The sequence below is a fragment of the Augochlora pura genome, chromosome 8 (assembly GCF_028453695.1).
Source record: "Augochlora pura isolate Apur16 chromosome 8, APUR_v2.2.1, whole genome shotgun sequence".
Classification (NCBI taxonomy): domain Eukaryota; kingdom Metazoa; phylum Arthropoda; class Insecta; order Hymenoptera; family Halictidae; genus Augochlora; species Augochlora pura.
In genome coordinates, this window is record NC_135779.1 from 11,430,311 (window position 1) to 11,448,409 (window position 18,099).

The 18,099-nt window shown below is 36.7% G+C and overlaps 1 protein-coding gene across 1 annotated transcript in view; it reads right to left on the reverse strand.

The window, feature by feature from the left end:
* Window positions 1-7,770: 7,770 nt before the first annotated feature.
* Window positions 7,771-18,099, reverse strand: part of LOC144474478 (ras GTPase-activating protein raskol-like) — a 328,215-nt gene continuing 317,886 nt past the window's right edge. Inside the window, exons 4-5 of the mRNA XM_078189319.1 lie at window positions 8,594-8,780; window positions 7,771-7,814 (exon numbers count right to left, since the gene is read on the reverse strand). Of these exons, the coding sequence (XP_078045445.1) occupies window positions 7,771-7,814; window positions 8,594-8,780 (231 nt within the window). The remainder of the gene's footprint in view (window positions 7,815-8,593; window positions 8,781-18,099) is intronic.

Genomic DNA, 18,099 nt, shown 5'->3' on the forward strand with positions numbered 1-18,099 from the left:
AACCCAGCCAATTTTTCCACGAGCGAACAGAAGTCGCAGACTAGCGACGATACAAGAATACGCTTCCGTTGTTCTGCAACACTGTGACTGATGACTCACATACCTACGTGCGTTGCGTAACTGGTTGCCCGCTAAAATCAACCGCGGCTATAATATGGCTGTTAAAGCTCCGCTCAAGTCCCGACGGAGGAGTAAACGAGATTCCGCGGAACGATAACTTCGACTTTTCACAATGGCCGTCGCCCGGTTCCAAAGGAATAGAAATTGTCCGCGATAGCGTCTGTCGCAACCGATAATCCTCTGCGTTAGGGGTATTGGAAAGTTTCGTGGCGCAATCGCAAAGATTCGTCCGCGGCGCCTGATCATGCATTCACGTGGGTGGAAAACGCGCGTGCATTCACGCGTGCATCGCGGACGCGCCTCGGACTGGCCTGGTGACAGGAGGGAGGCCTAACCGTACATGCTAGGATGGTTCTTCCGGTGGTGAGGGCATGTCCGGTGCGCCTCAGACAATGCTCCAACGATGAATCGCGTCGGAAAAGTCTTTCAAGTGATTCTCAACTGCTATGAATAAACCATAATTCCTGGTTCAAGTGCTCCGACGCGGGTACGCGCTGAAATTTACACGTTCTGCCGCTAAACAGCCTCGCCTTTGGTTGACTCGCCTTGGAGAATTTTGACCTCGAGCAACTAATACGCGCTAAACTCTTAGGCACGACGCGCCACTATAGTGGTTTTCGTGAATGTTCCGTGCTTTACTAAATTGTTTTATTAATTAGTAAAGTAAACGATTAACCCCTTGCCGTACCATTTTCTTCACAGTTACTGCGATTAAGAATTTCTTCAATTGACATCATTTCTTAGAAGGAACAGAATAGTAACATTTATTCCGTGCCTGAATTTATTCGAATACTTAAATATTAATAACAAGGAATTAGAATTTTATTCCAATCTTAAAATCAATTTTTATTCCAATTTTATAGTCAATCATCTCAAAGTTGTCTATTTATTCGATTTATCTTAAGATTGTCTAATTATACGATTTATCTTAAGGTTGTCAATTTATTCGATCATTTGCAGATTGTATATTGTAAAAATAACAAACGTGTAAATAGATACTAAAATATTAAGATTTTCCTTATCTCCGTAACTCGTGCCGTGTTTCATACTTCCTGTTTTGAAAATAATGAACAATATTTTGATTCTTAAGATTTTATTTTAAGTCGTTACTGTCAGAAAAACAGTAATAAATATACAGGGTGTTGCGGAAGTCACTTATAATTGAGAAATAAGGGGTTCCTCAGGTCATTTGAAGTAACTTTTTCCTTTACGAAAACTTTCTCCGAAGCGTTGTTAACGAGTTATTAATGAGAAATTCTGACCAATAAGTGGCAAGCTCGGCAGCCTAGTGTTAAACGAGCTCGCCCCTCATTGGTCAGTGTTTTTCGTTAATAACTCGCAAACGACGCTTCGGAGAAAGATTTCGTAAAGGAAAAAGTTACATCAAATGACCTCAGGTACCCCTATTTCCGGACATATTTAGGACACCCTATACAATTGAAATGCGTAGAATAAAGCAAAAATACTGTTCTTCCATCGGTAATGTGTTAAGAAATATTATAACAATATAATAACTAAAATACAATATAAATAATTCGAAACAATTCGATAATACCCAACTCTGGTTATTTCTCAATATTTAACCACTAAAATTGTTACAGCACTTTTCAAGATAATTTTTATATTATGAAAAATTAGATTTCAAAAATTATTAAAAGTATAACCGTTGTTGCATGAGTTACTAGATTCAAATTCATATGCATAAAATACATTTTATCATATAAAATGGAAATGCTATATGTCAGAAAAGTTAATTTAGTATTAAAATTAAGTTAAAATGGCTTCGAGTGCAAAGGGTTAAATTTAGAATTATATATTTAACCTGCGCATAAAATGATGTTAAAAGTGGAGAATATGGCTTGAAATTTATTCTCCCGATAGAAGAGAAAACGAAGAGTTCGCTTTCAATGACCAGTTAGATTCGCCCGAGCGCAAGCGACGCGGCGACTTTTATCGTTGAACAAACAGCCGTTAACAATTTCACGCGCAACGAGTCGGTGACAACGAGCCTCCGCCTTTGTTTTTCTTCTTTTCCTAACAGGAATCACTGTGATTAACTTTCCCCGTTCTCCGGTCGATCACCAAAGAAGAACGGGTACGGACCGCGAACCCATTTATCCGGCCTGCAATCTCGACGTGGTATTACGTTTAAATTAATAATCCCCGTTGCGACGCGTGATTGCCGCCACTCGGAAACACGTCCGTTACACGCGTGTTATTACCGACCGCGTGCAATTTCAATAATAATTATAATCAAGCGCGGTTGCGCGTCTCGGGACGGAAAAAACACTCCGCGAATGCGCGGCCGCTTCCACCCCTGGAACCATTTCGCCCAGTTCCGAGAGACCTCGACGCCGTTTGAATTCGCATCGCGCGATACGGATCGCCGTAGGAATCGTTCCCCCCCGGTTTTCGCGAACTTTTCCTTTCACGACACATGTGGACGATTAAGTTTTTTACAGTTTTTGCGAACAATAATTCGACGCGAAACTCTTAGGCGTCGTTTAACGTTACGGTACACGAAGGCGTATTGCCGCGTCCAACTCGATCGTGTTTTTGTGACTAAATAATGCTCTGTTGGCTCTAGATGAAGTTATTATCTTGTTAGGTAAAATTGTTATGCGTGGAAGAAGAATTTATTTGTAATTCGATAAGAGATCAGTTATTTTCTGAGCGAATTTCGTGGTTTTTTTATTGCAAGACTTTTTTGGAGGCTCGACTGTGCTTAGTGAGTGTTGCAAAGAAATTGTTCTTGTCACGATGTCTGTTAATTGTTTCTATTGATATTATTATTAGTGATGTAACAAAGAATTATTTTGTATTAATCACGACTGAATTTGTGTACTTCGAAAGTCAAAAAACGCTGCATGAAAATTACATTCTGTGAAAGCAATTTTGAAAGTAAGAACTTCTCTAAAAGTGAGAACTTTCTCTGAAATTGTTAAATAAATTTTCCCATGCTACGCTTTAATAGAAAATTATATTCTGATTAGATAATGCGATACAAGTAAACGAGATTTCATGTTTGTGATTTTTATTTGAGACGACGATTTTTACTTAACTTCTGCTCTATAATATAACTGCTATTTTATTATTATTTCCAATAAAGATCTATGCGTGTACGATTTTTTAATTAAAAATACAGTCGAAACAGATTATCGACTCATTATACTGCTATGTGCGTTCAACCAGTAATATTATGTTTCAACGATTAAATATGTAATCGATATTAATATTTAATAATATTTGGATTAAACCCAACACTACAATGTATAATTGACCAATCTATTTCAAGGAAAAATCAATGTTACAACAATTTCTTATAACATCGATAACTATTCTCATTCCCGGCAACTAAACCCTTTTCCAGTATTTTTCGTGCAATTCTCGGCCGGCAAACCGCGTATCAACGTTTCACAAAGGGCAGGGGCCATCGATGCGTGGTGAACACACCGTGGTGGCACATTATCACGTGTCATTCGAGACGGAAAAGTGTCGTAAAGCAGGCAATAACGCGTACCGGAAATAACACGGGAAAAGGAAGTAAGAGAGTAGACGGTGCGGAGAGAGCCGGCGAAAAATAAGTCAGAAATCGAGCAATATTCCGCCGCGGACGTGGAGGAGCATGAGAAATTCGCAGCGGATCGTGGCGCTATCATTTCTCAAGGCGACAAATCGACCTTCGTAAACAGGAGCCTCGACGGTTCGCGATACAAGATCCCATCGATTCCGAAGCCCCTCCTTCCTCTTTCTCGCGACGTCGGAGAGGAATTGGCCGCGCGTCGCGACGCGAGCGGCTCCGCGATCCGGAATTCGTTTCGAAGACGAGAAACTTTCGCGGGAATCGAGTGCTCCAGCAACGACCGAACCGTTTCGCAACTTGGACCTCCGGTGTCGTTGAAATATCATTGTTCTTGGTAGTTTAGATCCGTATTCATCGTCCGGTGGACCACGGACATTTTGCTGCCGATTCGTGAAGAGACAAACATGCGAGAGAACGTCTCTGAGAATATTCGTCTGTAAGTTAGAAACTTGACGAATCTTTTTATCGCTTTTCCGATTTTTCAATTGCGTGAACGTCAAATGTTTGAACAAAGCAGATGTTACAGGGAGCCAAAATTGTAATTTTGTAGTATTAAATGTAATAAATACAACGCCATCTATATTAATGTTTATATCTTTCTTAGCTTTTTATTTCTCTTACTTTTTTCCAGTACATAGTTGTAAAAGGATTGAAGAACGTTGGAACAGACTGCAGGCGAATTCGATTTACCGGATGACACGATACGATATCGAAGATGCTGCACGGCAGACTTTTATGAGAATTCTTTCAGATTTTTATGCGGACTTTATATGAGATTTTTTGTGAGAAATCAATATCATCCAGTGTAAATGAAAGATTCTATTTATAGGTGCTGTATATAAACTTGTAAGAAATGCAAATGGTTGAAAAAGGTATTCTGAGATAGGGATTAAATTATAAATTATGAGAATAATAATTACAATATAAATCATAATAATGATAATAATAATTATAATATAAATTATAATGATGAGAATAATAATTATAATATAAATCATAATGATGTGAATAATAATTATAATATAAATTATAATGATGTCGCTAACAAAAATTGGGAAAATATTTTATTAATTAAATAAAAGAGGAGCTGTGTTGTTAGAAATTTGTAAGATTTCCACTATTTTTAACGATATTCATATTGTATAATATATTATACAGTATTGTCACTGTAATTATTCTACGAAACAAATAAAAATAGCATATTGTTATTTTCTGTACAGTGTAAAGTTAATTTTGAAGTATATTATTGTTTTCATCAAGCTAAAACATGTAGTAGGTTATTTAATTTTATGCAACTGAATACATGCAAATATATAATATTTTATATTGAGGTTGTATAAATTATACAATCAACTATTTGCAAATTTAGGTTAAATTCAGGATCATGGCGACATCTACGTTCAACAACACGAAGTCGCACGCCTACTGTTGGTATAGTAGCTCTCTCCAAATTGCGTTGCCGACATTCGAGAATGCGCTGATATCGGTAACACAGAGATCCTCAATTTCCTACCTAGTACTTGTCGGTAAATCACCGAAGACACTATACACAATTATAACATCTGCTAAACAATAAATTAAAAAAATGAACCATCCAATCCACTCTCTTTTTCAAGATTTATAATCCTATATTACCTATACAGGTATATATATAAGATTTATAATCCTATATTTTATTTTGTAACCCTGTTACCTATAATCGATCAGCTTACCAAACGATGGTAAACAATTTCCAGAAACCCGACAATAATTCCCTCGCAAATTCAAATTCAAACTGGCTTCCCTGCGTCCGTTAAAGATGCATGCGTCATCGATCGGACATTGTCGATTTGCAGTGGTCGCAAATGTTTACAGAGCACCGTAAAACATCGCCCGGGAATGTACCCGATTCCGCGACGCGCTGCGCTAATCACCGCTTATTAAGAATTTAACGGCGGGCTCGCGCGAGCGGAACGGTTTCTTTGTCGTTGGTAGAGAGCGCTCTTTAAACGAGGGACTGTGCCCTCCGGGAATTGCACCTCTCAAACAATGTCTGCTCGTTACGAACCCGGGCCGCCGGTATTTGTCGGTGGCAGTCGGCGGCAGTTTCAACGACAATTCAAACAAAGCGCAATTAATACCGGGTGGTCCGATTCTCCGGGCATTAGCCGCCGAGATAAAGCACGCCGGGGAGAAGCCGGAGTCGCGCGCGATTTGCCTTGCACCGATAAAACAGTCGCTTCCGTGTTCTTGTTATGCATCACGGATCGTGACTATTTCTGGATCCGTGATCGTTACCGGCGAAACCATTACCACGGCGAATCGCGATCGAGAGAAAAGTATTGTTTTGAACTATCAAGGTGTCCCGTAAGTTCCTTCCTCCTTCGATGCGAAATCGATAGACGATATTCGTTGTTTAAGGGTTGACTTGTTGTGTTATGTATGAACTGTTCTGCTCTATTACTTTCTTCTGTCTCTCAGGAAGCCTCATTATGCGCGCTTTGCAAAATAGACTTACATGCAAAATTTATTGAGACTTACTTGCAAAATATTCATCGTGGTGTGTTTATATTTCGCTTTCGGATTTCTGACATTTATAACGAAGAGCATTTTTTAACGACAGAAACAAGTAATAACGTAGATGTCCACAGTTTTGTAGAGCAGAAGCAGCTCAATCGAATGAATATTATACACTTTGTCAAACAGCAACAAATCGTTGCAAAATAAGAGAAAATTTAAAAACGCTACGAACTTTTTCCCCAACCCAATAATATGAGGCAGTACGTTCATAGTTAATTCTTTTGTATTAACCTTCTGTATTCTAAATTAATTTTGCTGTAGATTGTATTCACTTTTTGCACTCTAAACTTTTCTGAATTATGATCACAGTTTAGCAAACCAAATAAATAATTTTACAAAGAACCATTCGGTGAATTAAATTCACCTTTCTGCTAATTAAATTCACTTATTTATAATTATTTGGGAGAAAATTCATTAAACTTAAACATATAATAAAGTTGATTTATTAAAAGAATTAGTTTTACTCGAAAATAGTTAAACTTGATTTGCAAAAGGACGAATAAAAGTTGCAAAAGGGTTCATTTAATTTGGTCAAAGATGAAAGTAATCTACAAAATAACTAATTAATTTAAAATGTACTTCGCAGATATAATACAATTATAACACAAAATTAGACAAATAATATAAAGAATAGATATTATAATGTAACTCGATTAATCATAAAATCAATTTTTTATCTAAACAAATTTTATACTTAACGAGGATGTATACTTATATACGAAAGTATTCGAACACTTACATTTTTAACATTCAAATAATAAAATATATATGTTAAGCTGGAGGATTTGAAATCATATTAAACACATAACAGGGAATGGATCTTAAGATTACATAAGAGAAAACAGAAAATAATTCAACAATATATACCGTTTTTGCAGTAAATTTATCGTAAACACGTACCAGAAGTAGCTGACAAAAGTATTTGAGCATTAAATAGTCATTTAAATTAAACGATTAAAAGTTTTAATAGGAAGTTGATCTATATTTTGCATTTATAAAAACCCTAAGTCTGTTTTTCATTCAGTGGACTAACTTACAAGTAACATTCGCATCTATTGTTTGCCATATTTCAATAATAATTCGTTTCGAAGATTCTTTCGAAGTAATAACTGTATTTCCTAATCGTTTTTCAACTTCATTCCACAAGTCTTCAATGGGGTTTTAAACCGGGACTTTGCGGTTGATGTGGTAACACGTGTGCAACATTATACAACATCCATTCTATGACTATTTCAACGGTATACTTCGGTTTATTGTTCAACTGAAATCGATAATTCTTTGGTAAATTGAATATTCATCGACTGTTTTCCAAATTTTCCTGCAAAATTTTTAAATATTTCTTTTTCTCCATTATTGATACACACAAAGTTTTCCATTCCACTATATCCCATGCAATCCCAAAACAATACAGTTCATGTATTTCTATAGTATACTATATATATTTCTATAGAACTATAGTATTTCTATAGTTCATGTATGTTCTATAGTAAGTCGTAGATTTCACGGTTTTAATTCTGTGGTTTCTTTCCTCCAAACACTTTTACATCCATCGCTACCAAAAACATTAAATTTCCTCTCACCAAAGAGTAATACTTCGTCCTAGAACGAATGATTTTTATAAATCAATTCTTTGGCGAATTTTAAACGTACAATTTTATTTTTAGTTGAACGTTAGAAGCGTAAATGTTCGAATACTTTCGCGTACGAGCGTATATCATCGAGTTAACCTCTTTTCTTAACTCATTGCACTATAACAACGAGTCTAACTCGCAACAAAGATTTCACGCTAAATCTACTAAATATGAATATTATTAATTTCTTCTAAATCGAAACAAAATTGAATTCTTCTATTATGAAAGTCTAGAAATGGCAGTAAATAAAGACAATATAAAAAACAAAAATTATCTTAGTGTATTGTACATTTAAGCTTTTACTATAATCGTTTACTTTAATAATTAATAAAACGATCGAGTAAAGCACGGGACATTCCGAAAGGCGCTATAGCGGCGCGTCGCGCCTAAGAGGTTAAACGCAAAGTGGTTAGTTTCTGCGTCGATGCTAACGTTGACGGAGCGCTATCATAAATTGTTAGGTAACACCGGAATGATGATTAAATTACGCGACGATCTATGGTTTTCGAATAGCCCGTGAATCGTCGTTACCCGTTGCCCATCAGTGTCAGATAGGAGCAACCTGCTCCCGATGCTTAAGTTCGTAAACCAGCGACGCGGCTCATAAATATATTTGCCCGGGTAAAACCGTTTAGCACGGCTGTCGTTCTTCAAACAAGATTAGACAGATTAATTTTCCGTGTGTTGCAGGGATACTCACCTATTGGAGACGCGGTGTTGGCTTCCCGAAGGCTCACGGTTTCTGGTTCAACAGCAGCTTCGTCTTCCTCGATCAATGGCGGCGGAGGTGCCAGGGGTCGCGACTCGTAGCCCCAATGCTGCCGGAAAGCACGTGCCCCGCCGTCCAATCGAACACGTGGCAACTCGACGAACATCGCATCCCCCAACTGTCAATCAGAACCGGGAATCATGTTTTCAATGTCAGCAGTCATTTCTACCGTTACTTTAACCCTTTGCGGTCGTGTTACGCTTGTAAATAGGTGTCGCGCTGATTTTCGTTAAGCGAAAAAGTAATACGAAGTAAAACAAATAAGAAGTAAGATAAATTAACATGTTTTAATTTTATGAAAAAATGAGAATAAATAAATAACTTTGGTGGTTGAGGGTAGATATACGATCGCAAAGGGTTGATTGATTTTCCTGTATTTAATCCCAGAACCTTATCAATTATTACAAGACATTATTAAATGTTTATACATTGGACTTGTTATGAAGTTATTGAACGTAATCTAATATTATTATCAATTACAACTGCAATTAATACTAACAATAAGAATACTGTGTCTATTCGAATCTCGCATGATTCTGATTTTAACATGGTATTTATTGGTATGAAGAAGTTTAATAAACATTTGGGTAACTGTAAATGAAAAAATTAGAAATTAATCATTATACGTAATCGACATATTGTATAATTAACGAAACGGTATAAAAATCGTAATTCAAGGGGTTGAGAAAGTGGGAATAATTTAATGAAGAGAGAAAATGCACACTAAGAAAGCAATTTTAGCAAAATAATTTCAGTAAAACTGAAAGCAAGGAAAGTCTTTTACACTAAGATCTAAACGTTCATGGTAACTTGTATATTAATCTATATAAAACAAGTAATTATTAAAAATGTCTAGGTTTAGAATGAAACTTTTTGAAACAGACATTTGTTTGAATAATATACGCACATATACCATAAGCGCTTGTATATTAGTAGGGCATAATGACGGACATAAATACAAGTTTCGCGTGGCCATCTTTTTATTCGCGGTGCCATCGTGCACGCGTATCAACGACCGTACAATTGTACACATTCTACGTTAATGAACTCTGTTACCCAGATCGTAAATCTGCCAGCGGAAAGACTCGTACAATCTATACGTGTGTCCGTGCTAGCAGGCAGTGATTTTTGTTGACAGTAGCAATTTATTCTCGTCCACGTTAGTGTATAACTAGCGTTCCGGTGAATGTGGCGCCTGGCAACATTTCGTTCGTGCCATCGAATGGAATATAATATCTCAAGCAATGAATTGCGATTGTTTTCAAACAATCAACGGTTTTCGCATTAGACATGCTTGCAAAAAAGGTATTTAACGCGGACGGGATTGCTTCGCGTTAATGTGCAATATATTAATTCGAAACAATGCGCAATAGATTCATTTGTTACAATATGCGATAGATTAATTTCAAACAATGCGCGATATTTTATTTTGAAACAACCTGTAACAGATTAATTTAAAATAATGTGCGAGGTATTAATTTAGAAGAATGTGCAACGGTTGAATTTAAAACAATGTGCGATAGGATAGTTTAAAACAAACTTGCACCAGATTAATTTAAAATAATGTGCTTTATGTATATTAATTTAGTAGAATGTGCAATACATTAATTTAAAACAATGTAAAATTTATCTTCGTTCAGTTAAAAATGAACAAACTAAACTATTCCATATATTACTCTTGTTTCCAATGTGTTGTTTTATAGTTGTTAAGACTTTTAAAAAATTTAATATTTTAGAATAATTACATAATTTATTCGTCTCATAATATCGCATTAAATACTTGCAACTGTCAAGACGTAATACTATTTATTATTACTATATATCGTAAAGTATTCTACCTGCTACATAAACTATCCTTCGTTTATAATTTTGGATCAGACGTATTTTTTATATAATTATAAAAAGACGTTTACAATGAACACATCATTTCTTGATCTGAAAGATGATTCCACAAAATAAATCACAATCAATTAAGATTAGTACCGTGAGGACCCTATTGCCGGCAATGAAATACTGCTAAAATGATCTTGCTATAACCGCGTGTTTAACCCTTTCAGTGCTGATGAAGATGAAATAGGAAAGAAGAGAAGAAAGTTTAGCAAACAAAATATATTGCTAAATTAATCTTGTAGATCTCTATCATATCTATCTATATGAACGAATTCTATTTATACTTTATTATACTATAATTTATTATACTATAATTTTTTATATTATACTTTATTATATTATACCATATTATATTATACTCTATTATATTATACTTGCGTTATATACATATTATAAATTAGATCAAATCTCTCATAGATTAGGTCGAGTCATAACTTTCATTTTTTTAATCACATACTTCCGTTAATTTTGATTTATCCTTTTCGTCCTTTTATTTCATTTACTTCGCATCCTTATCTATTCACTAAAAACAAAGCCTCGTCTTGTCCCGGTGACTCACACTGGCTGGATACAAACAATAGATTCTACCTTGCTGCATCAGAAGTTATTTACGACTCGACCTAATACATACACCACTAACTTAACGCGACGATACGGCGCTCTGCTGTGCACAACGTACCGACCGAACACTCGGAAGGGTTAAACGTACGAAAATTGTAACGCGAAACAACGCGGCACTCTCGTAATCATAGTCGAGTAAACAACAATACTATTCAACAACACAGCTGCCCATTCATTCGAGATGCTAGCCTAAACTGAATGGATTCAAATCGAGGTGGAATCCGAGACAAGAAAAACTGCAATTAGAGATCGGTGCAGCCGCGGCGACGGAATTCTAAATTGCCTCTGCCAACGGCAGCGTCTGTCAGCCGTTGGCCTCGAAACCGCGAGCAAAGCGGGCCTCTCTTTCGCGAAATGAGCCAAAGGAAACGATTTCCTCGGAAGATTCTGAGAAACTCGGGACGCAAGGTACGCTTCTCCCTCTCTCTCTCTCTCTCTCTTGGCGACGACACTCACATAACCCCGGACCACGTCCATCCCGGCGGAGCGGATTAACGGGCCATGTAATTAATCCTATTAGAGTGATTCGACGCGATCGAACGGAGAAAGACCGGTTCTACGGATCGGGGCTCGATCCCGATCGAAAGGAGCCGCGAGAAAAAGGAGGCGCCGTTTATTCGTGGAATACCCGGTCGCCGAAGAAGCTGGACAACGACTGGCCGGTGTCTGCCGGTTTGTCTTAAAATACTGTAGATTGACCTGGCGACACGCTGACGTCACTAATTAGAACTCATTGAATGCGGTGTGCATCATTGCCACCGGGCCTCGTGAAAACCCGGGGGAACGGAGACGGATCCCGTGCCACGATTTCTGCGCCGGCTTTAACCCTTTCCCCCCCGGCACCGACGTGCACCGTCGCCGAGCGAATTGAAGCGTGTCGGTCGCCCTGAAAACGCCGCACGCTTAATCCTTTGGCGGTGCCACATTTTTTTCGATCACGCACCGGAGCTCGCGCTGCGGCCGAATGCAGTCTCAAAGTCTCGGTAAAGTGCGGATCTATATTTATTATATTATTCTTTAACCGGTTAAGTATGTTTGACGACTGTATCCGTCATGGAGATGTGGCAGAATTTTGTGTGATGACGATTATATCCGTCGTACGTAAAATTTTGTTACAATTTCATATTTAAATTGTAATTCTGACGGAAACTGAATTATATTCGTTAACATTTTTAAAATGTTTAGAGGTCAAAGACGAAATGAAACAAACAAATGAAAATTGTAAATAATTTGAGTTAGATTCCCTACTATACTTGTCATCGCTTGATTATCGCGACACACATTGGTGTGCGCTTTGCAAAGACGTCGCCACAGTTAACTGGTTAATGCGGCTTATGGCATAAAGTGAGATTAAACGGAAATTAATTATGTCACTGTAAAGAATTTTCTTGATGGCGTAAGGGATTTTGTACTTCTTCAGAATTTATAGAAATATTAGTCGAAATGAGAATTTTTGTAAAGATTAACGGTTTAATCGTGAGGTTATAACAAGTGTAGATAATAAGTCGTCCATTTTGTTGGTTATATGTCATTGATAAAATGTATTAACTGTAAAATTATATATCTTATGAAAGAATACAATTTTATAATTTTAAAAGTTAGAATGCATATTTCATCTGTATGTATAATTCATTCATGTGTTCATATTGAACATACAGTGTAGTGAATATACAGAACATGTATAATGACAGTATAATTTCGATAAAATTTTCAACATCATGTAAGTTACCAAGAGGTGACAAATTCCTTTTTTAAAGTTTTATTACAGGCTCAAATTGAAAATTGAAGAAATGACTGTTTTTTATATTTTTCTATTCTAGGTAATAGCAAAATTTAAGAAAATGTGTTTCAGTCATTGTACAGTAAACTACAATAGTTTCCCTATTTACAGAGAAATCCAAGTCATTTGGATAAATTTTAAAAATGTTGTACCATTTAAGAAGCATCGACTCAATTTTGCTACTCACTGTATTATTTATAAATGACGACATGATCTCTCTTAATGTAACTGTGGATAAAAATGTCTAAGTTGTCTACGATGTCTAAAATGACTAAAATGTGTAAGGTATCTAAAATGTCTAAAATATTTAAAGTGTCTAAAATCTTTAAAGTATATAATTGTTTAAAATGTTTAAAGCATCTAAAATGCCTAAATAGTCTGGAATGTCTAATATGTCTAAAATATCTAAAATGTCTAATGTCTAAAATGTCTAAAATGTTATTGTATCTAAAATGCCTAAAATGTCTAAAACGTCTAAAATATCTAAAACGTCTAAAACATCTAAAATTCCTAAATGTCTAAAATGTCTAAAACATCTAAAATTCCTAAATGTTAAAAATATCTAAAATGCCTAAAGCATCTAAAATGTTTTCAAATAAACACAAATCGAAAGCAGGAAAGCGATTAATTACGCGAGAATGGTACAGCAATATCGCCTCGTGAATTGGTATTGTTTCGAGGTGCAATTTTGTACCGCTTTTAATGAAATGCTCGTTCTGCTTGATTCGAAACGCGTAGGCGCGACTGCCTAGAACCTCGTAAATTGCGACGAGCTATACAAAGTGGCGAATAAAAAAATCCGTGACAATGTATCACGGCAGCCTATTACAATAGTAAATGAACGGTCGCAAGTGCGTGAAAAGAGAGAGAGGGAGAGAGAGAGAGAGAGAGAGAGAGAGAGAGAGAGAGAGAGAGAGAGAGAGAGAGAGAGAGAGAGAGAGAGAAAGGGAGAGAGATAGAGGGGGAAAGCGAACGAACGATCCAAGGAAACGAAGAGAGACAAAACCGGCACGGGAAATTATTAATTTCGATTTGTTTGGAGCGCTCGATTGGCCACATGGCTTCCAATTATTTGCCAATTACCGTTCCGAACGAATTTCTGCCCGCACAATCGACGAAACAGACGCATTTTGCAACTGGTCAACCGAATATTCGCGACACACGCGCATACGCTTATTGCGGTGGTTGTTTGCTTCGGTGATTGATGCGGGGCGGTTCGACGATTCGAATAGTTTTGTAAACTGCTTGATCGCTGCTTTAACGCAACGGGTGTCTCATTAATATCGCGAGTCTTTAAACGTTAGAATTTAACCCTTTTAGCGCCGAACAACGATATAATATCGTCGCTCGCTAAACTTGCGAAAAGCGCCAACGACGATATATCATTGTGAACGCGTCGGTGATTTATTTGCGCAAAAGACTTGTTATCGCGAAAATTTATTATCACGAAAGAACTGAGTCTTAAAATAACTTCTTAAAACGTCATAAATGGTTCAAATTCGTTGCAACAAAATTAAAACAATTGTTTTTATTACATTTTATGGTGTTTGGTTCTAAGGCTCTGTATACGCTGGAAAGATAAGGTAGAAACTCGAAACCGGATAATTTCTTTAAAACGTAATCGCAATCTGTTCATCATAGACATCAGACAGCTTTGATCATTTTATTAAAAATTATTGAAAATCAAGTACTTATATACTACGTGACCTACATAAAATTGATCAAACGATGATTAGGGTAAATACTGTTTGCAGAAGAGAAACATGTTTCTGTATTTCTCATCATGGATTGTATTACTGTTATTCGTAACATTTTCAATAAATATTGAAGTAAAACTTATATTACATTACTCTTTCTTTCTCCCGCAATACGCTGCATTTTGAATTTTTTAAATATCATTCTTAGTTCGCTTTTTATGAGCTTTATTGCAAACTTTAGTAAATTCGTGCGATTATTTTCGCATGGATATCTGTTTTCGCGCGGCATTAACCCTTTCGGTACGAGCACTCTGCCCGCCATGACACTCTCGCTGTACGAGGCCCCGCGCCGAAAATTTCTGCCGCACATGACGAGTCCTCCTTTATAAGAAAATATTTCCTAAGCGTTAAAGAAAAACTGTGCTTAATAAAACGACATTTTTCAACAAAAGTGTTGCTTGTAACTTAAGAGATGTTCAGAGGTACTTATATAAAATATTAAGATTTATTTATATAAAATTCTGTTATTTATGCCGGTCATCGCACGTGCGCCGGATATATCCGGCGCTCGTCCACAGCGGTCGTCGCGTGGACGCCGCATATATCCGGCACTCGTACCGAAAGGGTTAAAGGGTTAAACTTTAGAATTTAAGCGTCAGAAAAATTGTGCGATTCGGTTGTAAGATATGAGAGTTACGTAGACATTGGTTTTGTAACTTAATTAGTTGGTAATAATGCTTGCAATTTTGCTGTTGATGCGATCATTTTTCTCACAAATGTGTAAACTCTGAACTCGGCTCATCAATCTCTCTCATATATTACAACCGAGTGTTAATTAAATTGCAAAAAGGAAAGATCGTCAGTATGCTAAAAATGTTGACGACGCAAAATGTAAGAGAAAGGGGAAATCAAAGTTTATATTTTCTTAAATTTTTACTAGATAAATGAATTATAAATTTGAATATCACACTTGAGTCATGTTACAGCTGTATAATTAATACATCAATGGTACTAATAGATAACATTATATGTACTAATAGAATTTATATGATTTTGAAACATTGAAAGTGAAGCAATGCTATTGTTAGTTTTAAAATTATTATTCTAAAATTATAAATTATAAGTGATGAAAAATAAAAGCACTATGATATTATATTCCTATTATACTATGTTACGTAATTATTCATTTTACAATGCTTTGTTTTTCGTTTTCTTATGGAAATCAATATTTATTTTTGTGGTTTTTCACGTTTGTATTGTTCATTCAAATTTGGAATAATTTAAAATTTCCTTAAACAATGTTCAATGCGAATTTAAAAACTAATAATAACAATAATAAAAATGAGTAACATCGAACATAAATGAACAATAATCAAATGAGTAACACATGTATATTCATGTAAAAATTATGTATTTCCTAAATAAACCACACGGTTCAAAACATTGATAAATAAATAAATAATTCACGTATGCATTTTTCTACATTGTTGCAACAAACTTGAAAATTTCTAACTGATACGAAACTTTTCAAAGCAATTTCTATTAATCACGTAAAATTTATTCGCAAATTCGTAAACCACATACCACTAAAAATGATTGCTATTGCAGCATAACACAAACACCAGTGCAATAAACATGTCAAAAGACATCCGACAATGCACTTCATATAGCACAGCGTCTCCTTGCAGCAGAACTAACAATGAAACAACAATAAAATCTGAAATGCGCCTACAATACGCCATTCACCGAAAAATCCCGACATCGCAGACAGCAAACAACAAATACGCGCGCGATTCGAAAGACCCGAAAGGAAAAATAAAAAATTCGTTACACGCGGAGCAAGCAACAAATTTTTTAACCGAACGTTCGATCGTACGCTGCCGGCGCGGCGCCGACGCGGCAAAACAATTTTTCCATCGTACGCCACACGCCGTTGCCCGAAAATTCCAACGACTTCATTCGATCGCCAAATTATTCCAATCCAATTACCCACGGACCTGAATATAAATGAAAAATCCATTAACGCGAAACGTATCCCGTTTTTCCTGTCCATCTGTTGCACCGTTCGCGCGGCGGATTATCGCGCGTCGAAAGAGAGGGTCGGCGAAGAGACAGATGGCGTGTCAGTTAACGAAAAAAAAAAAGAAAAAAAGAAAAAGAGAAAAAGAAAAAAGAGCCGAGCCGTGCAAGAAGAGCTTAATTTTTGCAAAGTTGATTTTCATCGTGACCGATTCGAGCGGCCAACGGACGGGTGAGAGAGGGTCCCTGCGATTTCGGATCGATCGGCCGGCCGGCCGAACGAGCCGCGATTGCAGTTAGCCCCGCGTTAACTGCAATTATCAGGCTGCCGCGAACGAATGCGTCCAATTACATGATCCAGTATTGGCCGCGAACATCGGCGCGCAACAATCCACCGGCTCCCGCCAATTAGTGTTTGCATTCTTCTCGAACGAATCCCGCGGTGAATACATGACCCCGTTTGCCTCCGAGGTGTTCCATTAACGCAATTACTCTCGACACTAATTCCGGCTTTGCGAGCCGGCGGCCGCTCGCGCGCCTTTTCTCCGTTTTCGTCCAAGTCGGCTGTGGCGCTGCCTAATGTCAGTTCCGCCGAAATTTCGACGGAAATCGCTGCGAAATCGTTCCACGTCGCTCCATTGTACGCGAAATCGCGCCGTAATTGCTGCGCGCTCCGAGTAATCGGGAGACCCGGCTCCGCCCGTGGTTCCGCTATTTTTTAAGGCGGGTAGTTTTTAATTAACATTGCCATTGGGAATAGCGGAGCCGAATAATTACTCGATTGGGAATAGCGATGTAATTTAACGAAGTTATTTCACGACTCGGAAATGGAAACTTTGAAACGCAGTGCGTCCAGAAGATAAAATTCACAATAGAAGATGACTGTCATTGTATCTGTTTATCTCGGTCCAGAATTTGATTAATTAGATAATTCTATGATAATTCACGATCAACGACCATCAACGTCAAATTCAGATCCACGCCCTTAACACTAATGGATGTGGATCGCATTAATTTTTTGATTGACATCGAAAAAGCATCTTTATTGTAATGTATTGGAACAAACTGATTCCTGAAACACGATTTTAGTCGAGTAATATTTCGAATCAAATTTTACTCTTGTAATATTTCTATTAAATCTTTCAAATTAAATTTTATTCAAGTAATATTTTAAATAAATTCTCCGGATACAATTTTCTTCCAGTAATATTTTAAATAAATTCTTCGGATACAATTTTCTTCAAGTAATATTTTAAATAAATTGTACGAATACAATTTTCTTCCAGTATTACTTTGAAGAAACTAGTGCTATTTTTGATACTTAATGCCTGAAGTATCAAAATTGATACCTGGTTTTTTTTTCTAAATAAATATGTAAAATAAATATTGTGACTTTTTAAGCTATTTTTCCCTTCATCTAGACCCTCAAG